The 24,522-nt window shown below is 46.0% G+C and overlaps 3 protein-coding genes across 3 annotated transcripts; 2 read left to right on the top strand and 1 right to left on the bottom strand.

The window, feature by feature from the left end:
• The first annotated feature begins 3,972 nt into the window (after positions 1–3,972).
• On the top strand, positions 3,973–5,697 carry LOC135678529 (zinc finger CCCH domain-containing protein 2-like). The gene has a single exon (XM_065191449.1). It carries the CDS (start codon positions 4,044–4,046, stop codon positions 5,229–5,231), a length of 1,188 nt encoding a protein of 395 aa, XP_065047521.1. The 5' UTR covers positions 3,973–4,043; the 3' UTR covers positions 5,232–5,697.
• Positions 5,698–8,954: 3,257 nt separating this feature from the next.
• Positions 8,955–15,824, bottom strand: LOC135678530 (transcription factor GTE4-like). The gene is made up of 5 exons (XM_065191450.1): positions 13,951–15,824; positions 13,808–13,844; positions 13,603–13,722; positions 13,393–13,470; positions 8,955–9,220 (listed from the first exon to the last, which is right to left on the bottom strand). Exons 1-4 carry the CDS (start codon positions 15,460–15,462, stop codon positions 13,403–13,405), a joined length of 1,737 nt encoding a protein of 578 aa, XP_065047522.1. The 5' UTR covers positions 15,463–15,824; the 3' UTR covers positions 8,955–9,220; positions 13,393–13,402.
• Positions 15,825–20,755: 4,931 nt separating this feature from the next.
• LOC135680114 (RING-H2 finger protein ATL11-like) lies at positions 20,756–22,240 on the top strand. The gene is made up of 3 exons (XM_065194101.1): positions 20,756–20,890; positions 20,980–21,179; positions 21,648–22,240. Exons 1-3 carry the CDS (start codon positions 20,756–20,758, stop codon positions 22,165–22,167), a joined length of 855 nt encoding a protein of 284 aa, XP_065050173.1. The 3' UTR covers positions 22,168–22,240.
• The last annotated feature ends 2,282 nt before the right edge of the window (positions 22,241–24,522 follow it).

Genomic DNA, 24,522 nt, shown 5'->3' on the forward strand with positions numbered 1-24,522 from the left:
ACCTTTTGAATCCAACTTCTCTACCTGTATAAGAGCAGATCCTTCTTGCGGAGATTTAGAACTCCCCATGTCATCAGGCGATTGGTCTCCATCAGCAAGCTGAGACTTACCTTGATCCTTGGAACTCAGTTGTCATCTCTAGAGATTGGAGGTATTGGCTACTTACTACCACAGTTCAGCTCGACTTCATGCATAGCTCCCCGTCTTCTGAACATCTATTCTTCAGAAGCAAGAGTTCCTTTCAGCCCAAATAAGATAATTGGATCTCTCGGTTCATGAAATTTCATATGATAAAAAGTTACCACACTTGAATGAACATAAAGGATCTGATCTGAATGTTCCTAAAAGGACTCTTCTTCTTCTTCTTCTTCGTCGATATACTTGTTATTAAACTGGCTTAACATAATGAGGTTAAGAATCAATTCTTATTTCAATTTGCATCAGCAATATGCTCACATATGCATTTTCAAGATACTTATCTTGGATACGCTGGAACAAGAATAATATATAGAGCAGCATGGAACACTCCATCTCGACCAGACATGATGTCCTAGAGAACCAGAAAAAGGAACTCCACTTGGACGAGAACTGGGCAATATTATACGAAGGGAAGAGTTCATCGGAATCACCAACTCATGATAAGAAGGAACCCACTGTTCCATAACCTACACCATCCACTTGTCTCACCACGTGCACCCAAAAAGATCTCTTCTGGCTAAGATTATTGCAGGCAGTTCCAACCCCATCTGCTCTCGGATTCTCCACCCACGACAACTCTTTTTCGCCTCTTCTCTCTTGGCTGCATGGTTTTCAACCACGTAGACGCCGACATCCGACATGTCAGTCTCATGTCATGTGCTTCCCCAGTCTCCGAGAGGATAAGATCTCCACCTTCTCCTACCTAGCGGCACTCAAGCCTCCTCACAACCGGTGACTCGGTCTCTCTCTCCCTCTCCCTCTCTCTAGCCATCAGAAAGATAGCTTGGTTGTATTGTAATAAACATGTGATCTCCATCAACCTGGTACACGGGTATCGGTATCAAGAAACAAGACGCAAGTCTTGACATTCTTTTTGCAGTGTCTTTACCAGAGCTTGCATGTTGTTTATTGTTTCTCAAGTACGAATCACCTTTTCTTGTCCCGGAATTCTTGTATTAGTTTAAGACATGTAGCCTTGGTTCTTATCCGAATGACTCTTTCATGGCTTAGCTCCGACAAGCTGTGTGGGACATGCGAGTACCCACAGAGATGTATACCTAGACCTAATCCTTTGGTGTTGCGGACTCAATTGGCATCTTGATACACAGCCCACATTCTTCTCAGTCTGGCCTTAGATTCTTGAAATCTTGTCCTCCAAGTGATTGAAAGAAAAAGAGTTGGAAGTAAGACCTGGAGCAGGAGGACCTACAGCGATTGCAGGTTTGGATCCCAAACAAGTTGATGATTCTAATCTCAAGTTTACGGATCGAGACGCGAAGACCTAACTATCGCATATTACTCTGATGTTGTAGATATCAGAACTCTCAGGCCCAGATGTTTGCATCTCCTTTCACTGGTTACAATTCTGGATAACTTGATCCAAATGGCATCCCGAAAAGAGGACAGAATAAAAAGAAATTGTAGCAAGTATTTAGTGAATTCGAGTTGACAGCTCCAATCAGCAAAAGGCTAATACTGTTGAATCATCATATAGTTGACCTATGTGGCCTACATGTACATACAATTAAGTCCAGACAACCTAATATCCTCATTTGTTTATTGGTTCCATGCAACTATGCAATATTAACAGCGTGGGGCACTTAATGAGATTGATAAACCTCTGTGCGCTTCAAGTTGATTCGATGTAGTTGACTCTCGCATACAATAAAGAGATCGGAGTTGCTGGAGATGAATGAATGCATCGAGCTTATTTCATGTTACTTCCAAGTTTACAGGCCCAAAAAGATCATTACCATTCTCTTGCTGCTCTGATAAGCTAGTATATCCAAGATCAAAAAAATACATGAATGCTCATGTACAGAGAACCTACTGTTCTTGAACCTGAAATGATATCCTACATCCATGAGCACTGGAATGCTACGCCATGCGTCTATAATGAGACTGATTCGACCCTCTCCCAACAAGATGGCTTCTTCGGGGTCTTCTCGAAGGTGGACGACGCGAGTTACGTACCTACCGAAGCTCGCGCACCGAAACTACACGAGGCCTTTATCCGCCACCGAGTTACCTGCCTCTCCATTGCACGTGGAGTGGGGCCTAGTTGGCCCTCCGTGTGAGTAAGTGCATTTGTGTTTTTTATGGTCTACGGGAGGTAAAGGCCGTAGCGTCATCAATAGGGTTGAAGAAAGAGGCGAGCACGATTAAGATCCACCCACCCACGAGGATCCCGAGGTGGAGGACATCGGATCGGACGACGCGTGGCGGCATCTCACGGCCCTGCGCGCCTCTCAAGGCTGCCGTGCCTGACGTGACAGATGTCTGATAGCCACGTGTACGGCCCGAAGGGAGGCTTTCGTCCTGATCTCGTGACAGCCCCGCCGCGTGGAAAGCCGCCGTACGCCCCCCTATTGATTCCCCGCTGCTCCTAGCTTTAAGGCGAAGCGTTTTCCTTTACACGTTTTGTTTTTGTTATTCTGTGTTTTTGTTTCTTGTTCCCCCTCCGGTTTGTGTTGCCGTGCCGACGGGTTAGGTACGTGCTACGATGCTACGTGGGCTGCGCCCTTTGGACGCGCGGTATGGCAACCCATGTGGGTTGCGGTGGTCTCCGTGAGCCCCATCACGTGGCTTCCATCCTCGTCCCTCGGCTCGGCTCGGCTCGGCTCCGGGTAGGTCCATCCTCGTTCTTGTCGTCCTTGGCTGCTTCCCCCTCCCCACACCATCACCGGTGAACTTTTCATGTGATACGAATGCTTTAACAAAGTTGTTAATTAGCTTATTTACCAATAATTATCGAGATGTACACCAATGATCGGAGCCCACGGCGTTCCGATGTGGGTATTCCCATGATGATCGATAGGGGGCGATTGTGCCAAGTGGGAGAGGGGGTTCGCGGGCCACCTCCATGTGCGGGCACGGTGGAGCTCGGTTTGACCGTCACCATCTCGTTAGGTTGCACGTCTCAACTGTAGCAGACCGGATCGCCGCTTGGCTCGCACGGGTTCAGAAACCACCGAGAGGAACCCATCCGCCCCAAACAAATACCACCGCCTCGCTCCATCCCAAACCGCGTGCTCGATGATGGATCATGTCTTGGCGACCGAGGGAGAAACACATTTGTTACCCGCAACAGGATAAGGTCCCGCGTGAAGACCCGGTGGGCCCGCGGTGCCATTCTCCGGTCCACTTCCGTTTCGAGGATGGAACAGGGTTTGGCTCACCATTGGGTGGCACCCGAACCGTCCGCAGCGCTCTGGTCCACGTCCTTTAATTATGCTTGCGTTACACGAATAGCAAGCAAGCAAGCGACGTGGACCTTCCTAATTTCTCCACTCTGCGCGGGGCCCTTTTGGGTACTCGAACTACCATCCCCATTGTAGATCAAAGTAAATTAAATCCAATCCTCCGTAAAGAACCGAGTCGGAGGTGACTCGATCGGCGGCCGAGCCGCTCGAGCGCGATCAAACGTAAGAAATTTATTTGGACCCACATGCGTGGCAAACATGTTATTTCGGGTGTGTCTTGGCGATGGGGCGCTTCCTCGCCCTGCGCATGCCTGACACCGCCCTCTCCTTCTACCACGTGTCCCAACTCCTCCTTAAAACCGACCCGTTCCCTGCCTGACGCCGTCACGTCCTCGGTGCCGGATAGCTTCGTCAATCGACCCCCTCTCGACCGCCTCGTGTCCTCGAACGCCGTTAGTGTTGTCGTCGTCCGACCGCGGTTAGTTATCAACCCAACCGCGGTTATCGGATGACACAACCGGGGTTAGACTTGTTGTTTATATTCACCACCTCCCTCTCTCCCTCCTTCCTCACCAACGCCGAGAAGAGAGGCAAAAGAGAGAGGAGAGGGAGTGTACGTGTGTGATAGGGAGGGAGACGAAGATGATGATGATGATGATAGGGGGAGAAGGCGGACATCCTAGTGATCCGACGGGCCATGTTCCACCATGGTCGTCGCCCTTCGAGGATTCGACGGGTGGGATCGGATACCACCTTGGCGCCGCTGGTGGCGCGGAGTACGGCCTCGGGGAGTCCGCCCTGGCGGCGGCGCTGCAGAGGTATTTGCCTTGCAACATCGGTGAGCCGGGTGCGGAGGAGGAGGAGGTGGATGAGCCGGACGCGGCCGTGGACGTGTACTCGTCGGACGAGTTCCGGATGTACGAGTTTAAGGTGAGGCGGTGCGCGCGCGGCCGCTCCCACGACTGGACCGAGTGTCCTTTCGCGCACCCGGGGGAGAAGGCGCGTCGCCGGGACCCCCGTAAGTACCACTACTCCGGTGCGGCGTGCCCCGACTTCCGCAAGGGCGGCTGCAAGCGTGGCGACGCCTGCGAGTTCGCCCACGGGGTGTTCGAGTGCTGGCTCCACCCTGCGCGCTACCGAACTCAGCCCTGTAAGGACGGCACGGCCTGCCGCCGTCGCGTGTGCTTCTTCGCCCACACCCCCGACCAGCTTCGCGTCCTCCCGCAGCAGCAGCAGACGCCAACAAAAGCAGCGGCCGCGGTAGAGTCCTACGACGGCTCGCCGTTGCGCCATCAGGCGATGGAGTCCTACCTTTCGAAGCATATCATGTCTTCCTCGCCGACCTCGACGCTGATATCTCCACCGATATCGCCGCCGTCGGACTCCCCGCCGATGTCGCCGAGCACCGCGGCTATTCGGCGAGCATCATGGCCGATGCGTTCGTCACTGAACGAAGTAGTGGCCTCGCTGCGTCAGCTGCAGCTCAACAAGGTTAAGTCGGATCTTAGTTCCTGGGGCTTACAGGTGGGTGGTGGCGCGTTCGGATCCCCGAGAGGCAGCGGGGCCGGGTTCAGGGCCGGGTTTTGCAGTCTGCCAACGACTCCTACCACCGCAAGCGCGGCGGTGAGTGGTGGTGGAGTAGGGTGGTTTGACGGTATGGATAGTGGTTTCACCGAGGGCGAAGAGCCAGTGGAGAGGGTGGAATCAGGGAGAGCTCTGAGGGCGAAGATCTTTGAGAAGCTGAGCAAGGAATGCGTTACGGAGAGGGCCGACGCCGCTGCGTCGACCCCGGCTCCCGACGTCGGGTGGGTATCGGAGTTGGTGATGTGATGTGGGCATTTCTGATTGGATGGATGGATGAAGGGAAAATAAAAAAAACGGATTTACGAGGGAAAAAAAAAGGAAATGCATGGTGTTTGGGAGGTAATTTTGTGGAAGACTGTAAATAGTAAAGGTTAAAAGCCCGGCCTGAAGAAGGAAGAAAGAAGGGTGTAATGTACAGTCTTTTATGTACATAGAACATGGCGAGGGTTAAGTGTGGATAGTGTGGATCTGTTTTGGGGATTTTGGCTGGAGAAGAGCGAGAGAGATGAGAGAAGAAGAGGAAGGTGGAAGTGATCTAAGCTGCTGCCGTATACAGCCCACCGTGGATCTGTGAAAATTCTGATTTCGAATATCAATCATCTACCTCCTTTTTAATATTCTGTTTCCAAGCTTATGATTCCAATGTGGAACATGTAATTATCATGGTATCCCACCAATCTCATTATTGTAATATATGTCTATGTTCAGCTAAGCAGCTGGATGAGTACTGGTCACCTGATGTATACCATAGTGGTTTCGATTCGCCGAGCCATCCTTTCCGTGGCACGTGGTGTTACCATGCCAAAGAGTGGCAAGGGTGTCCGGTCCGGAAGAGGCACAACTCCTTTTTCTTTACTGGGAAGAACATTTGAACAACCGAGTGTCTCGAGCAAAGCCATCGCATGCTGTCTGGCGTAAATATTACATATTCTTATCCGTGGTTTGGTAACAATGGTCTCTTTTTATTCTTCTTTTTAATGAGATGCAGGAGGCTTCTTCTAGGCTGAAGAAGAAGAAGCAGCAGCAGTTGTTCCTCGCATCTTTTAAGGCTCTTCGTGGCTCGGTGTGCAGCCTAAAATTACTGTTATCATGTGCTTGTAGGTGTTCGTGAGGTTGATGTATATCCGCTTTGATGGGGACGGGGTGGGGTGGGGTGGGGAGGGAGGGGGGGTTCTCCCATTGATGGGGATAGGGGTATGGGTGGTGGTGGGGCAATGCTGGTCCGGTTATGGTTGCTTTTGGTTTATAGTTTCCATGAAATGGCACTACAAACAGGTGCAAGTCGCCACGCGTCCCTTCTCCCCGACAAGCGTGTCGGACACTCCATGTAAAGTTGCCTCGCCGAGCTCGAGAAGCTAATGCCGCTTGGATCATCCGCATTCATTTATGGTGGTGCGGGGCCGGAGGGGACGGTGTGTGCATGAGTGAAGTGGAGACCACGGCGGTGGGGTCCTATCCACGTCACATCGGCCTAACCCCCGCGCACCGATGACTAGGATTCGGTACATCCGCCTCGTGAACGTGGTGTGGCTCACCGGGCGAGGACGGGCTGCTCCCCACTTGTGCACGGTGGACGGGGTTTCCCTAAAACGCGCAGCTTGTAGTCTCGTTGCCCGGCAGCCTTTGCTGTCGTTGACCGAGGCGGCCGAGTCGGGTCTAATGTACGATCAAGACATTATATATATATATATATATATATATATATATATATATATATATATATATATATATTTTAAGCTCATTATCCGAATGGCCATAGTTTAGCATTAACTGTGTAGAATTTGTTCATCATCATCATATATACATGACTAAAGCAAAAGGTTTAGTTGGGGATTCTGTCGGAGCCATCTATCTGTGTTGTTCCTCGGCAAGAAAAATGCAGTGGTGATAAGGCAAGTTGTTTCTGGGCCAAATCGACGTCAGTGGTTTCGCTCGCGTCCGTTGCCCAAAACATCCAGCTTTATGCCGTGGAGGGGGCGTCGCCGTCCAGCCTTGGCGCTCGACCGGCGCGAGCCGAATCGAACGAGCACATACGATCCGTGTGTCGTGTGTGGGTCTTCCTTGGAGTCTCTTATTACCTCCTGAGGCGGAGGTGAATTAAATCTGCTTCCCTTTTCATCGCGCTCTTTGATTATTCGAATGGCATTATCGTCTCGATCGCTCCTCTTTTATCTCTAGCCGAGGAGAACACGAGGGTGAGGTCCGATACGTTACGTTGGGTGGTGGGAGTCGGAGCCCACAGTGGAAGCCAAGAGGGAATTGGGAGTAGGATGTCATTCGATCTAAAGACTCCGTCCATCTTTCTATTGCATAATGATGATTCAGAGAAAGACTTGGATATGGGATCACTACTCACCGGTGTTACGTCGGAAAGCTTAAGCTAGTAAATGAGATATGATTGAGGTAAGAAGACTTGGAATCATCCATAGTAGACATTACAAGTAAAACATTCCTAACAACATTCACAATTTGCCATGGAGCAAGAGATTGTCTCCATGTAAAAAACTCGACAAAAAACTCGACAAAGACCATTCTCATAAGCTAAGCTTAACCCTTGTAAGATAGATTTTGCCTCGCTTCTAAAAGTACCTACAACCCATAAAAACAACATAAGCATCATCACGTCGAAGCCAATATCACCATCATAATTTTGGTTTTAAGAATCATCATAATTTAATTTGATTCAACTAAGAATTGAGTTTCTCGTAGGCAATTTAATTTGATTCAATGAGGAACTAATTTTCCTATTTAATAGGGCAAAGACCATAACAATTTAAGTTGATCCAACCAAGAGCTTGTTTTCTCGTAGATTCGATTGACTACACCGCCTCGTTCGTTCGAGTCAGATTCAAGCGATTGGCCCTCCTAAATCGTCTTTAATTCATCGTATAAGCTGTCGTCCTATTATCAAAAATTCTTATGCGAGCACACACGTGAAGGTGATGGGGTCGTTCACTATGTGAAGAAGACCCCCATTGCCAACCTTAGTCGAATTGAGGACTCAGATAGCACCTTCTTCTTCTTCTTTAGTAGACTATTCACCCCTCGTCGTATTCAATCCCCAAAAAGTTGATTCCCTCATGTATAGTGAGATAGGCGCTCCTCCTAAGCCGTCATTGATTCATCTTGTTATCGATAATTCTTTCTTATTCGAGCACACACGTGAAAGTGATGGGATGGTTAACTTTGCTAAGAGGACCCATTGCCAACCCTTGTTCGAACCGAGAACTCGGAGAGCACCGTCTTCTTCTTTACGTGGCGAGAAATGTTGGTATCTCCCAATTCTCTCGACTCAATCCTCCCCTTCGCCACAGCAAGCACATGGAATTAGTGCATTTTGGAATAGGAGGATTAATGTTCTTCCTTCTTTTTTTTTCCTACATAGAATTTATTTTTTTTCAAAAAAAATATAATTATTGTTTAAAAATAGGTTTGAATATGATAGTAGCAAAGCGAGGAGCAACACCTTCCCTGCTATACGAAAGCCCCATTCAACCCTGTACCACCCAAGGAGTTCCAGGATACTGAGAAAGCTGACGTTTTGCTCCACTCACGACGATCACCGTAGCACGCAAGAACAACCCGAAAACAAACCAAAACAACCTAAAAACGAACCAAAACTAACCATTTTTAGCTGCACGAGCGAGCGACGGACAGCAAGCGAAGCGAGAGACAACACCTTCCCTACTATACAAAAGCCACATCCAACCCTGTGCCACCCGAGGGGTTCCAAAGTGCTAAATGCATACACTATATCATGTTCTCAAATCATATGCATTACAAATTGGTGAAAGGCATTCTTCACAACGTGACCTACTTAATACATACTCATCACAACAGACGAGATTGGCAGTGTAGGCATATGCTTCTCTGTGCAGATTAGTATTTATGATACCTCCTACTTTACGCTATATATATGTTATCGGAACTTAATGATGAGAGTATAACATAACAATCACCACATATTGCTTTGAGAGAAGGTGGGGCACTGTAGGAGCTTAACAATTCCTCTGGTACAGTCAGTCCATGGGGAAATGCCACATGAACTTTTTTATGCAATCAACACATCATACACACACACGAGTATCCAAAATCTGCGATTATGATTAGATTAGCAGATGCGAGCATAGATAAACAAGCCCTTACCAACATCAGCCACATCACCTCCGACTCCCACAATATTGGAAATAGAACCATGTGGATGGGTTTAGGCTCTAATTCTTGGATGATTTCATCTGCATGGAGGATGGAAAGAAAATGTCAGAAACCCTGGAGGGCAACAAAATAGTTCCATAGACACTTAAAATTAGCATCTCATGCAGACTTGTAACGGTACACCCGATAATTGAATTGCGCAAGTGATACAAAATGGAAGGCAAATGTTGCTTCTTATTCTGATCAACACCACCAATCATCTCACCTTACTGGTTGTGCACAACTGTGAGAACTAACAAATACATTACTTGCACTATAACTATAGATTACGGCCTACGATGCACCTCTGCGTCAGTTGTTGAGATCAGATCAGCACATAACCCTCACTTGTGCAGGCTTTCGAATGGCAGCTACGATGAACTTATAGCCACAATTCGGCCACTCTTAACAACAAACACAGCCTTGACTGTTTTCCTGTGGAGGACTGCCCCTTTCTAAAGGGGCCCAAATCTTGAGGAATATGAAATCAGTAACAAACAAAAAAAGTGTCGTTTAAGTGGATTTGTAAATTCAAAAAGAACTGCTGCTGAGGCATGAAAATATTATTTGGTGTGTTATAATGACACTAAAAGGGTGTGATTGCAGATAAAATACTATTCCAATATTGACAGCTGGACTGGTTTAAAATCAACACTTTCTTTAAATACTCCATGCGATTGGTCGGTGGCAGCTGTATTTTCCATTATCTTCTATTCTGGTGCACTATAATGGCCTGTTGCAACTGTGAATTAATTGATCAGGAAAATATATTCACATTCTGTAGGAGACCTAGTAACAATCTGTTGGATCATACTTGCCCTTTATATGGTCAATATTTTAGACCATCAATGCATTTAAATTGAAAAGAAAAAGTGTCTGAATAATATATCAGTCTCAAAGATGCCAATTCTACCAGTTACAATCACTCTCATATCTAGTTGCTATTATCTGTACTGTAAATAGAAATCTTTATGGAAGCTCTCAATTTCTGTAGATTGCAAAGGGCATTGTCTGCTTACATATCTCATGTCCCAATGATGGTGAGCCAAGTAACACCAGACAAACATGCTATGAGCATTGATAACATGGCCTACAGACTAATGATCGTGGAGAAACATGTGGATTATCTGGATAATTTCTAGTGTTGAAGGGGGGGACTTAGAACTAAAACTTTCCGCCATTAAAAATAAGCTGTGTTCTCATGCAGCTAGCTAGAGAAAATCAAGATTGTAAGACAAAAATAAATAAATATCTCCTAAAATTCTCTTGCAGAATATCATAACAATTACAAAAACTAATTACCAATTTATTATGTGGTCATTAAAACCATAAAGCCCTTGAATTTTCAAACTTGAAGTGAGTCTAATATATTGCTTCCCTTTTTTCCACTGGTAATCGTAACTTATCTCTTCGTTCTTTACAGACCTTGACAGAGTCACCTTACCTGAAGCCTGAGATCCTATCCAACTCCACCTACGAACCCTCATTCTGCCTTTCCAATTTACACAATGAACCAAGGATGATGACCCAAATTATTGGATTTGTTCAATGACATCGGCAGACAATTGAAGTTATGAAATATCCCATCGCAGTAAACACATGGCTTCCTCGAGAACATAGAAGTTCGAGTTCCCCCAGTTGTTCATCCTTATCCTGTATCTTGTTGATTGTCACTAAAATAATCATCTTATGTTGCCCCACCTTAAGTGAATTATTATTTTATACGCAAAATCACAAATCCCTTCTGAGGCTTGCATTTCAAACATACAATGTATGAAATCTTATCAAAGTTAAGATACTAGATACCAGCTTACAATTTGATAATGTTGACTGCTGATGGCATGGCTACAGCATTCGACCGACTCATCTAATTGATAAGAACCTTCATACCATAATGATCTGTAAAATCTTATTGCCAGCAGAGCTTAATGGCAGGAAGATATCCGCTGGCCACTTGCAAGTAATAGGGACCTCACAAATTGTTATAATCCTAAATATACAATTGAAACCTCAATATAATAGACATTAACCTTTGTTCCTTGCAAAAGGCAGGAGGCTATCCAGGCAGCCATACCAACCAAAAACCTTCACAAAGCATTCAGCCATTAAGCCATCATTTACAATTTCAAGGCACTAAGCTATAAGGTACCACTCTTATAATGTTTGAATGACAGCAGCAATGTGCCAGGATTGCGATAATTCATACGGTTAAATAATACAAAGCTCATTTAGGAAAAATAAATGTAAAAAAAATCACAATAACATACCAGACATGCTATCTATCAAATTATATGGATCACATTATGACCATGTAGTTGTAAAGATAATAGTAAAAGGAAAACCACCAAAATATATTACTTGATCAAATGTTTACTTCCAAGTGCTTAATTTACAACTTGTTATCTTCCAAGTACTTTCTTAAAGGAAACCTCATGATTCTTTTATAATGAGGGAAACAACATCGTTTACATATCTTATTACAAGATAAAGGTCGAGTCAAATATAATGTGTCAGTAAGCTGCAGAGTTCTGAAATGGAATTATCTGCTGGTGTCACAACTCATTGTGCTGGGTTATCTTAATATGCCTATTCTTTTAGGACATCACATGGATGTGTCTGTCCCAGTCATAGTGCCAAGACATGAAGTTTAACAATCGAACAAGGTCCAGACCATTGTGTATGCAGGGGTGCAACCTGGGTGGTATCAATATAAGGCCAAACACAACCACAACCAACACTTGGATTCTCCAACCTTAAACCAAAAGTGCCTGACCTTGGGTTGCAAATTTTCTAACCATAATCCATGCCAGCTATATGTAGGGTTAAAAACACATGTCGGTCTGATTGGGTCAAGTTGAATCCAATTGGGTCAGGTTATAACAAAAATATTTACATCAAAAACATACTGTACTGAACAACTCATTTGCCTTATGTAGTATGCACAGTAGGTAGCCAAATATACCAGGTTCCAATTAGGCCAAGTTAGAGTAGTCTTAGATTGAGTTACGATTGGATTTAGGTTGTTTTGGATTACTTCTAAACCAACCAAATATAGTGTCCAGTTGAACACAAACCCATTGGACTAACTTAAAAGCCTTTGAGTTAAATCAAACCAACTTGCAGCCACATCCCAGAATGGAACACCATCTCATGAAATATGTACCATGCTGTTCTTGTACAGGGTCGGGAAGTAGTTCAGCAATATCATATAATAAGTGTGATGCTCTAAAAAGCCTAATTAGACTTATGCTGAGTAGGGTACAGAGAATTCTAATAATAAAAAAAATTACAAAAAATGCAAGAATCCAATTGAAAAAAAAAAAGGGTGAAAGAAGTACTCTGAAAAAGTCACACATGTTTTGTATTGCGTCGCTGGTCAATCTTAAAAGCTGAAGGATCATAAAAAAATTTAATGTAGCACCTTCTACAACCATCCATCTCTAGTCTTAAGATCCATGACACCAACCAAATATCAAATATCCCCAAAAGTTAGGATTCTAAGATCATAAATTTTATTGCTTATAGCCCCTTATCCTTTTCTAAACTTAAATCCATTAAAGTAACAATTAATAAAGGACTTTCGAATATATATACTTGTGGTGAACTATTATTTAATTTATCTTATTTAGTGCTTATAGCCCTAAGTCACTCATGTACCTACATCTAGAGCCCTAAATTAAGCAGTTGGGACATAGTTCTGCCCCCTGTGACAAGATTATTTCGAAAGCAATAAATGACGTATCAGAAAAATATTTCTCACTCCTGAAAAAGCAGGTGTAAGGGCTATGTATTTGCTTCTTTGACACGACAAAGATTTTACCACCTTCCAGCACTCCATAAACTGGAAAATAAAGTAAACTATATATTGGACCACAAAGTTCAATGGTGCATGTGCAAAAAATGGCAACACATCCTGATGATATATATTCCAGTCAATTATAAAATGTCATTACAAACTTGTTTCACATATCAAAAAGGGCAGTTCATGCCAATGCAAGATATGGGGAAGGGACAAAGATGTCGATGGCATTACTCCTTCAAGCAAAGAGGTATTTATGTTCTTTAGCATATCAAGGAGTCAAACTATAACAAACAAATAGTAATCAAATAAGCCATTGATTATGCTACAAGCAACATTTAGCCTAAAACACAATCACCCAAATATGTCAATCTAACAGCATGTTGATCAGATATGGAAATAATTAAAACCGACCTTAAATGGTTCATGTCCTAGGTGAGTGTGAGTGTGCTGCATCTGAGCCATATGCAGAGGAACTTTCACTGCCAGAATCTGCAGAAAGCCTCTTGAATTTAAGTGCTTAATCTTAATTTACATTAGATAGTAAATAAACAACTCAGACTTATTTGCTCAGAACCTTCTAAGAGACAAGACAAATCATTTGTGATCGAGAGAGTTCATTACCACTGGATGAAGACCCAGAATCACTGCTAGAACTGCTGGAGCTACTTGATCTAATTGCATTATCCCCTTTGTTTTCTCCTCCAACCGGTGATGAAGAAGCTACATACTTCTCATCAACCACTGCTTTTCAATTAACCCATAATTATAAAAGGAAATAACAATGATCTAAGGAAGAACTGAAATATACAAGTTTTGTATGTCTTACATTTCTCAGGTTCTTCGGAAGCAATAGGCTCTTCAATCTGCAGGAGTAACAAGAAAGGTGACATAAATATGTTTACCCTTACTATATACCTGTCTTTACTTTTCTGCAGAGAAGGAAAGCACATTAACATATTATAGCCATACCATTTTATGAACCACTTCAGGTGCATTACGCTCAGCTGCTTGTGTTACTGAAATGGCAAGCTCTGCCTTCCTTTTATTCTTGCTTAGAGTCTTTTTGTAATTTGTAATGAATCTGTCAAGTTCCCAGAGAGTCTCCACATCCACACTATCGATATCTACTTCGATTTCATCATCATGCTGGCTCAGGGACAAGTTCCGTTTCTTAATAATCTGCACGACAGCCTCCAGCTTTTCTGGGGGCAGGTTCTGCAGGTTGTTGCTCAGCTTTTGCTTTTCCTCAAATGTCATATCCCTCTTGTTCGGATCTTTAGCCTTTGGCTTCTTTGGAGCTGGCGTTCTTCCAATGTGTGTTGGATGATTTCCTGGTTTCATCATTGGTTCAGCTGCCACAGGATGCACAGTGGAGTCAGACCTCTCCAACATCCTCAAGTCCAGTGGTGGAGGCGTCTGGATTACTGGTTGGCGAGCATGGTGTGCAAACTCAGCCTCTATGGCAGGCCACCTCTCCTCAAATATCTGAAGAAGCTGCTCTGCCATGACATAGACATCCTGCCCCTTGGGGTTGTAAGTCATTGCATTCCGAAAAGTCAGTCTCACATCCTCAGCAAACTCATAAGGCGAACTGTACCAGTCTTTGGCAAACCGGGACTTCACGGTGCCAAGATCCATCGGGCACTTGATGATGGTATAGTAATCATGCAAGCCGAGGCCCTTCGCATCGACCGGCACATTGAACACCCACCCATGCTTGTGCTTCATCAGCTTCGAGAGCAGCACGCTGCAACTCTTGAATGCCTGCGCATAGAGCTTCTTATCCACCAAATGTGCACCGCCACCATCAGGCAACTCGGACGATTGCTTCTTTCCACCAATGGCCTTCGATTTCTTGTGGCCCTGCTGGTCACTGGGGCCACATTTCTCCTTCCCAAGGATGAAGTCAGAATTCCGGTAATACTGGTTCGCCTTGGGAGTCCGCTTCTCCTTCTCCGCGCCCTCGCTCGGGTTATTCTCAGAGGCCGGTACGGATACACTAAGCTGGCGTCGAGACCAGCCAGCAGTCGCAGAGGGCGCGGTCACGTCGGGCGCCCTCCTTGCAGATCCGGGGGTGTTGGGGTCGGTAACAGAGAGCTGGGAGCGAGTGTACCCGGCAGCCGAGGCTAGCTGGAGCTCGTGGGCCTCGAGCCGCTTGGAGAGAGCGCGGACCAAGTCGAGATCGGCGGTGAGCTTCCGCCGCAGCTCCCGCGCCTCCTGCCGCGACCGGCAGGTGAGGCCGACGGCGACGCCCAGGCCGCGAGGGCCGTGGCCGTTGGCGAGCGACGGGCCGACGGAGGGTCGGTTGGGACCGGAGGAGGCGTCGTCGGAGGCGGCACGGGGTGAGCGGTGGCGGCGGGGGGAATCGAGGTCATCTGGGGGCGGCGGAGGGGGACGGGGCTGGGAGGAGCGCTTGGGGGCCTTGTTGAGGGATTTGCGGGTGTAGACCTTGCCGCCACCGGCGGGAGGCGCCGACGCCATGCACGCCAGAAGGATACGACAGCACCGGCGGCCGATGGATCCTGGGGAAGGCGGAAATCTTGAGAGGGTTTTGGCGAATTATTGCGTGGGCGAAGCGAATTTTGAGCGCCTTCGGGAACCCTAAATGGACATCGGGAAGCGGAGATCTATTTGGGGATTGGACTTCGGGAGATGCGGGCTTCCGTTTTCGCAGCAACAGCAGCAGTACGAGAGAGAGAGACAGAGAGGGAAGGGGAAAAGCGAGCAGCTGCTTGCCTTTACGAAGGATGAGATCGGAGTCATCGATGTGCGAATGGTTCCGTCGCTCACCGCATCTCATCACGTGGAGCGTGTCTGGCACATCGCTCGCTACGATGCGAATGCCGACGCTGCTCCGCTTAGGGCTCCTACGCGGCCCATTCCGAAAGCAGGAGTTTGGAGATCACCTGTCTCGGCCGACCCCAGGATTCACGTTTTCTTTTCCCATTCTCCGACGTGACAGGTGGGCCCCACCAGGCTCGGATCACCCGCCTAGTCGGAGCCACCAACCCCAACACGCGGTGGTACCAGTACCATGTCCCGCGGGACCCACATTAAGGCTCAATAAGACGGGATCCTTACGCGGCGTGTCGCTGAGGCAACAGTCGCATATATCTTACCCGGTTTGCCTTGGGACGATCCTCAATTCCTACGGCGCCAATTTTCCACCGAAGACTATGCCGACGCTGAGTGATCGATATTATGATCATAGGGTATATTACGGTACCACCCCCGCGATAACAGTCACCAGCCATGTCAACACCAACGTCGAGCCTCACGATTGATATGGTGTACTATGTTGACATGACGCCTCGGACTCGAATGGGACGATCGCCTATTCTCGCGTTGTTTGGAGCATTACAAGATAGCATCGCATAGTACAAAGTCGTTCTAGAAAGTTCAGAACAGTGTCGCATGATGTCGATTCATGTAGGTCAGTCGACGCCCACACGAAAAGTATGAGTTGGTTGCTCAAGGAGTCGGCGACCATTAACATACCATGTACGATTGACCTTCATTCGTAGGTATAATAGCCAACCCCCTAATCCCACTCAACACTGACTTGAGCTTCGAAGGGGTTGAGTCGAGAAATCTCCCTTTCGACCTCGGCTTGTGTGCAAGAATTCGATGACGAAGCAACAACCCGATGAGGGAGGAAGAGAAACTCTTTGCTCTACCTTGGATCAATCTTAAAGATGAAGCTTGGACCCGACCTAACGCCGACCACCCCAGTTCGAGTAGCCACGTGGGCGACTCTACGCGCTTGGGATCGGACCAAGACGTGTTGATCTATCAGCTATAATATAAAGTTGCTTAATATTTTTGACGCTAGAAGGAGGGCCCGATATCATAAGAGCGTCCGCCACCAAGCAACTCCAACGAACACCCTAGCAAGAAGGCACCCACCACCATCTTCACCTTCGACCTCAAAGGGTAACTCCTCACTCTCCCGTATATGGATGGAAGCACCTCGGCTTGGACTTCGGGGCACTATTGGCATTTATTCAACGACCCTAGGCTCTTGCCTCCCAAGTCGTCTCCGTCCAGACGTTCCTCAACCTCACCCACAAAGTGTAAGTATTAGCTAGGATGATGCAGACCATCGCACCCCTCATATCCTAGCTAACTAAGCAAACGATTCTCCCCCCACGGTTGTCGCCCATGATCCAACCTTTACTCATCCTTACACCCACCAAGTGCAAGCGTTAGCTAGGATGATGCAAACAATCACACCCATCATACCCTAGCTACCTCAGCAAAAGGTTCTCCCCCCACGGTTGTCGCTTGTGATCTAACCTATACTCATCCCCTACACCTCACAATGCCACCTCAAGGTTTATCTCAATTATGGCATATTGAAATAAGAATGACACTTTATCTTTTCATAATTTAAAAATTGATGTAAAGGGAAAAGAATTGCACTATTGTATTGTTCTTCCCTTCTATTTGACAATGACAAAGGGGGAGTAAAATTTGCTAGCTTGCATGCTAAATTTACTAGCTTACAAATTGCAAGGAGAAAAACTTGATAGGAAGCAAAATTGCTAGCTTGCACTTCTCAAAAGAGAAGAAAGAACTTGCTATCTTGAACATCACTAAGTTGCTAGCTTGCATATTTCAAGAAGATGCAAAAATATGCTATCTTGCACATCACAAAGAAAAGCAAACTTGTTAACTTGCATATCCACCCCAATCGACCAGCCACCTCTGGCTCCAAATGCCCACCCCCCAACCGCTGAGCAATCGGGACACTTGAGGCCAATGGTAGAGTGCAACATTTCTATGCCCAGACACATTGCCTCGACCTTCCCCGAAGCCTACACCCTATCTTCTGACTCGACGGAGGAGCTCAGGAAAAATACCTCGGTTGGGTCCCCCTTTACCCAAGAAATTCAGGACAAGCTTATCTCCCTCAACTTTCGCCTCCCGATGCTAGAGGCCTATGATGGTGTCTCCAATCCAATGGAGTATGTTGTCACCTTTCGGGACCAAATGGCCTTATACGACACTTCCGATGCTCTGATGTGTTGGTTATTTCCTACCACCCTCTAAGGCTTGGCTCGGATGTGGTACAATCGATTGAGGTCGTCCTTAGTCTCATCTTTTGATCATCTTGCAAGGGAACTCGAGCTTTACTTCCTAGCCAGTGTGTGACCTAAACCGTCCGTGGCCATGCTCCTCAAGCTAAGGTAGGAGGGTGAATCCCTCTCCCTTTTTGTCACCTGCTTCGGTACTAAGATCCGAGGGGTTTCAGATGCCCACCCCTCTTTGGTTTATACATATGTTCTCGACGGGCCTATGGCCTTCAAGGTTCTTTTGCTCGCTAGTCGAGAGGCCACCAGCGATCATTCTCAAGATGCTGTAGTGGGCCAACCAAGATGTTATTACTAAGGCACTGATGACAAGAAAGCATGATGAGTCACACAATAGGTCTCACTGGGAGCTACCCATGTGAGCAGATCGGGAAAGAAAAAGGCCCGCCACGATGATGCTGGAAGTAAATGAGCCTAAGGTGTGCATATAAAAAAAAGGGGCCCACTATAGCGGAGCATGTGCTCGAGTTATAAATCTCGACTAGTCATGTGCCAAAGTTATAAATCTCGACCAAACATTATCCGAGTCGTGCACCTCGACAAAACAATGTCTGAGTCATATACCTCGGCGAAATAGTGCTTGAGTTATGCACCTCGGGCAAACAGTGTCCGAGTTGTGCACCTCGGCCAAATAGTGTCAGAGTTATTTATCTCAGCTAAACAATGCTCGAGTCATGCACCTTGGCCAAACAATGCTCGAACAACCTCAAAGACTGGATTTTTTTGTGTTTTCCAACTCACATACGATTCCACCGCTTATTCTAGCAGTGCCACTACTTGACCCACTTTTGGGTCATTGAATGAGCCTCCCAATAAGCTCAAATCAGTTCCAATTAAGGCTCAATTGGTCCCTAATTGAGTTAGCATGATTACACAAAAAAACTAACTCAATTAGCCCCCTAAACTACTTCGATCGTAGACAAATGATTATAAATCATGAATCCTTTGTCCGACATGTCATTGGTTCATCCGATGCTCATTTGATCCTTCGACGCATCGTCCTCTCTTGCGACCTATTGCCCAATCGACCAGTTGACCTTTGCAACTTCGATTTTCTTTCGCAATTTCCACTCTTCATGGCCCGAAGCCTTCTGTCGATATGTCGACCGATCATCCAGCTTGACGTCCAATCTTCTGACATGTTCCACTACGGCTCAACATGATTCTTCCTGCTTTAATTATCTCTCCTTAATCAAAGCTTATTGCATCACTCAAAATGCAGATCAGATCACAAACACATCAATTGATTTCATCATTAAAATATGAGATTCAACAATACACCTTAACAAAATAGTTTTCAAGTCATGCACCTCAGTTAAAAAGTATCCAAGTTGTGCACCTTAGGCCAAAATGTGTCTAAGTTGTGCATATTGGCCAAATAGTGCCCGAGTTGTGCACCTCGGCCAAACAATGTTTCAGTTGTGTACCTCGACCAAATAGTGTCCAAGTCGTGCATCTCAGCCAAACAGTGCCCGAGTCATGCACCTCGGCCAAAAAGTATCCAAGTTGTGCACATCGACCAAATAGTATTCCAATTGTGCACCTCGATCAAACATTGCCCGAGTTGTGCACCTCGCCCAAATATTGTCTGAGTCATGAACCTCGACCAAATAGTGCCCGAGTCGTGCACCTTAGCCAAATAATGTCTGTGTAACGTTTCGGCTAATCTAATGCCCGAGCTACGCCTCACGGCCAGTCCAATGTCCGAGTCATATCTTGGCCAGTCCAATGCTCGAGTCATGCCTTGCGGCTAGTTCAATGTCCAAGTCACGTCTCAACCGGTCCAATGTCTGAGTCATGCTTTGCAGCCAGTCCAATGTCTGAGTTGCATCTCGACTAGTCCAATGCCCGAACCATGCCTTGCGGCCAGTCCGATGCCCGAGCCATGCCTCGTAGCCAATCCTATGCCTGAGTAGTGTTGCTCGACTAGCCTAGTGCCCAAGTCACATCGCTCGACCAATTTAGGGCTCAGTGCCCAAGCAGTGTTGCTCGACTAGTCCAGTGCCCAGTGGCCGAGCAATGTGCTCGACCAAATTAATGCCCAAGTAGCATTGCTCGATCAGTCATGTGCCCGAGCAGTGTTGCTTGACCAGTCCTACGCCCAAGCAGTGTTGCTCGACTAGTCCTGCACCCGAGTATGTTGCTCGGCTAGCCCAATCCTTGAGTTATGTCGCTCGATAGGGGTGGGATTTTGAACACCTCAACTTCCTCTAACCCCACTCAACACCGACGTGAGCTTTGGAGGGGTTGAGTCGAGAAATCCTCCTCCCAACCTTGGCTTGTGTGCAAGAACTTAACGACGAAATAGCAACCCGACGGGAGAGGAAGAGAAATTCCTTGCTTTACCTTGGATCGATCTTGGAGATGAAGCCCGACCCGACCTAACATCGACCACCCTAGTTCAAGTAGCCACGTGGGTGGTTCTGTGCACCCGGGATCAAACCAAGTCATGTTGATCCATCAACCATGGTATAAAGTTACTGGATAGGTACATTTCATGAATCCGATCTTAATATTATTTAATTTTAATCCTAACATAAAAGTTAGTCACGTAACTTATAATATATTACTGATTTTATGCTTACAGCCATCACTCACTGCGTTTCCATTCATAAGATATGTGTTGTTTGGATTCATGCACGGAGAAGCACCGGGAATGAACGACCTTTGAACACGAAACCATGACTACCATTCTACCGGTTCACCTCTCCACCCTATCCCTTGACTTCCTCCAAGCCGTGTTGAAGGAGACGAGATCCGTGGTGCAACGGATCATATTAGCATGTCTCATTGTTCTGAGCATTCAGGAGAAGAGTGTTAGAATACGGCCAACGACGTGGCCGCCACCGATCCCAACGCAAGCGATTAACCCGGCAAGATGCCGGGCTAAGGCATCGACGGCCAGGTCACGCTCACCGCCGTCTCTGCTCGCTACCTCCTGTGGCGCGACCGCCAAGGCCGCACCGGTGCAACTGTCACCATCGGCGCGCTGCCCACCTTCGTGTACGGGAAAATAAGGGAGGAACACTCACGTCCGTGGCGACGTGGAGGCGGCGGCGGCAGCCAGGGCGGTGTGACTGGCCGCGATGGAAGGATGGCGACAGGGTGAGGCTTCTGCCTTATAAGTGCAAGCATCTTTCCTCGTCGTTATTGTACGTATAACATGACATTAATTCCCCCATGCATGACATCTGCTTGCACTTAGGAAGAAGCTCTCATGTACAGCAGAGGAATTCTACATGACGAAAGCGAAATCTCGAGCTTTATAGCAGAAGAAGCATTCGATGTTCTTCTTACAGATTAATGGCCACTCCATTTACATTACTACATGCAATTCATAAGGATGCCCAAGAATATGGCTCGAACAATATATATATGTATATGTATATCACCTTCTTCAATCCAATCATACATTTGGACTCATAATTAATGCCCGATGCTAATTACTGCTTCTGAAGTATATTATAGTAGTCGTGTCAGTCAACTCTTGTACCAAAAAAGACGAATAGAAGCCGCACAGGTTTCTTCCACACCTCATCTCTATGCATAGTTAAGCCTCATGTCTAACAACAGCAGCGCGTCCGCGGCAGACCAAACGGCCTGCTGCAGCTCCGGCACCACCATCGGGCTCATCGGCGTCTTCCTCTTCTTGATCGTCGTTTACGTCGTCATCCACTACACCCGCTGCCTGGAATTGGAACCCGACGGCCGCTGGCATGACCGGCAGAAGCCCGGGCTCGATCCCTCCGCCATCGCCGCCCTCCCCTCGTTCGCCTACCGAAGAGGCGCCGACGGGAGGAGCGGTTCCGAGGAGTGCTGCATCTGCCTAAGTGTGGTGGAGGAGGGGGAGGTGGTGAGGGTGCTGCCGAGCTGCGACCACAGATTCCATGCGGCGTGCGTCGACTTGTGGCTGCAGGTTCACCGGACGTGCCCGTTGTGCCGGGCCGACGCAGCGCCAGCGAGGGCGGTCGAAGGGGTGAAAACAGCTGATGTAGCTGGTGCACCGCCATCTCCGGCGCCACCGTCGGAGCTTCATGCTGTTGTGTTGGTGATGGATGTAGGAGAGTCATCGGCCTCTCAGCCCATGAGGTAGGAAAGAAGCTTACGTGCAAGGAGATGGAGTTAACACACACATGATCTTTAGATCTCTTTCTTCTTGTTTATCAAGTGGATATAAATCAGTAGATTAATGACAAGAAATAGCTGTTTTGGTTGAAGGTTTAGAATGATGCATGCAGAAAAAGGATTAAGCTGCTGTGCTGGTTGATTAATTAGAGGAAACTTAATTAGGTAGCTTTAACCATGTATCTATCTCATATGAAGAAGAGAGAGATGGGTGATCACAATTATCTTTTGGTGACTGTGGAGACAGTATCTACTCTTTTTACATGCAAGATGAGATTAAAAGACTAGTCCATATGCAACATGAATTGGTAGCCCATATCATTTCTCATATATCATCCTACTTTTAATTTCAGAAACATATTAGTCATCAAACTGAAAATATTTTTCCACATGTTTATGCTTGATTTATAGACAACATATAGACATGATTCATCCAAGATTTCTCATATTTAATAGAGCATTAAAAATGAAATTGACAGCGTTCAACAATTTAGAATTGGAAAAAGGAAAGGATCTTATTTGAAAGAACTCCAAAAACTCTATGAAACCTTAATATATATATGTATATCTACATATATTTTATACATCTCTCATGTTCTATGAAAAGCCTATCCTCCATAATTTTATATAAATGACTTTAACTATTATATTATAATTATAAAAAACTTATGCAACAATATTATATATATATAATGTATTATACAAACATTATATGTGTATGTAATTTTAGTTCCGGGCAAGAAACTCAAGTCTTTTCAAGCTTCTCTCTAACATCTACCTATATATGGAAGTAATGTTTGTTTAATCACTTTCTTGATTAGGGTCTAAAATTTATTTAATAAAGCCTAATTAACCATTCACTACATATTAAAGCAGTGTAATATGGACTTAAAAACCTTATTATTATTATTATTATCATCATCATCATCATCATCATCTAAGCTCAAAATCTTGTCCTCAATGCACCAAAGAGTACACAGAGGAAGTCTGTCCAATTCTCTTGTCGAATGATGGTGAGGAACACAAGAATCCACGTAATAATTCATGCGGATTTAAGGTGCAACCACTACGATCTAATCCAAATTGCTACATGAATCTAGATAAGATCATTATTAGAACATATAAAACTCATGCAAGTTTACATATTAGTTTTGATTTAGATTCACCCAAGTCTATATTGGAAATGGGTAGACTCGTGTCTAAAAATTATGACTTGCATCAAATTTGCAGAACATGCAACAAAGCATGCAATCTGGCATCATAAACATCAAACTCGAGCAACATTTGAGCTGCTGGATTGTGCTGTCACAGCAAGCAAACCTCTTTGTCTTCATTTACTAAGAAAAAGCAGCAGGTTCGACTCGGTTGAGCAAATAAGACTCTTGCATGACATCTTTGGGAGACTCCAACCGATCACTTCCATTTGAGGCGCAATAAGGCATGTGAACGGTGAAATTTCTGATGGTCGAAAGCCCATTTCATCAGTGTGATGCAACCAAGAAGTGGCTGCTTGATGCTTTTGCAAGGCCACAAACATCAAGCCATTCACATTAGGGAAACCTGGAGAAGACCATGGACCGACTGGTTCTTGTTGTCTAGCAGCTCAGATCGATCAAAATGGTTCGATGCAGTGGTCCAGCTTCCCACTTACGAGTTGCTTCCTAACCTTATTTTGCTTGAGCCATTCCCAGTGTAATCCCATGAACTCCCCATTATAGATGAGCATGCAACAAGACCTCTCTCTCTCTCTCTCACACATCATGGATTGGTTCTGTCTTCTTCGTCTTCTTCTTCCACCTCCATGCTAGAGTTGGTCCTGGCCCATGTCAGTGACAACCTGAGACATCCATGAGCTGCATGTGAGTGACCTGCCACTTTGGGGTGGTGGATGCATTGAAGGCATGTCTGCAAACACCTTGCCCACATGATGACAACCCCTTGTTTGGCATGGCCATTCAGAGAGCAGGGTCCATGAATACCAACACCAAAGATGAACTGTGGGGTATGACACAGGGTGGTGATCTGCCACATTGCCTTCCAATTTGGCACAAGAAGTCATTGGTGGCATTGCTTTCGTGTTAGGGCCACATGGGTAAGCCAGTTAGGGGATTGATGCCCGGGGGACCAAACAACACATACAAAGAAGCATAGCTGAGGCTCCTTCATTGCTAAGACTGGCCTTTAAGATTTATAGTGTGATGATGATGCACTGCACCAAGTTAAGAGGGTCCTAAAGAGAAAAAGAAAAGGCTAACTTAATATATATATTTTTTTAATCTTAAATTTAATTAAAAAGGAAAATAAGTTTATTCCTGATTGATGT

This window comes from Musa acuminata, chromosome BXJ1-7 (assembly GCF_036884655.1).
Source record: "Musa acuminata AAA Group cultivar baxijiao chromosome BXJ1-7, Cavendish_Baxijiao_AAA, whole genome shotgun sequence".
In the NCBI taxonomy this organism is placed as follows: domain Eukaryota; kingdom Viridiplantae; phylum Streptophyta; class Magnoliopsida; order Zingiberales; family Musaceae; genus Musa; species Musa acuminata.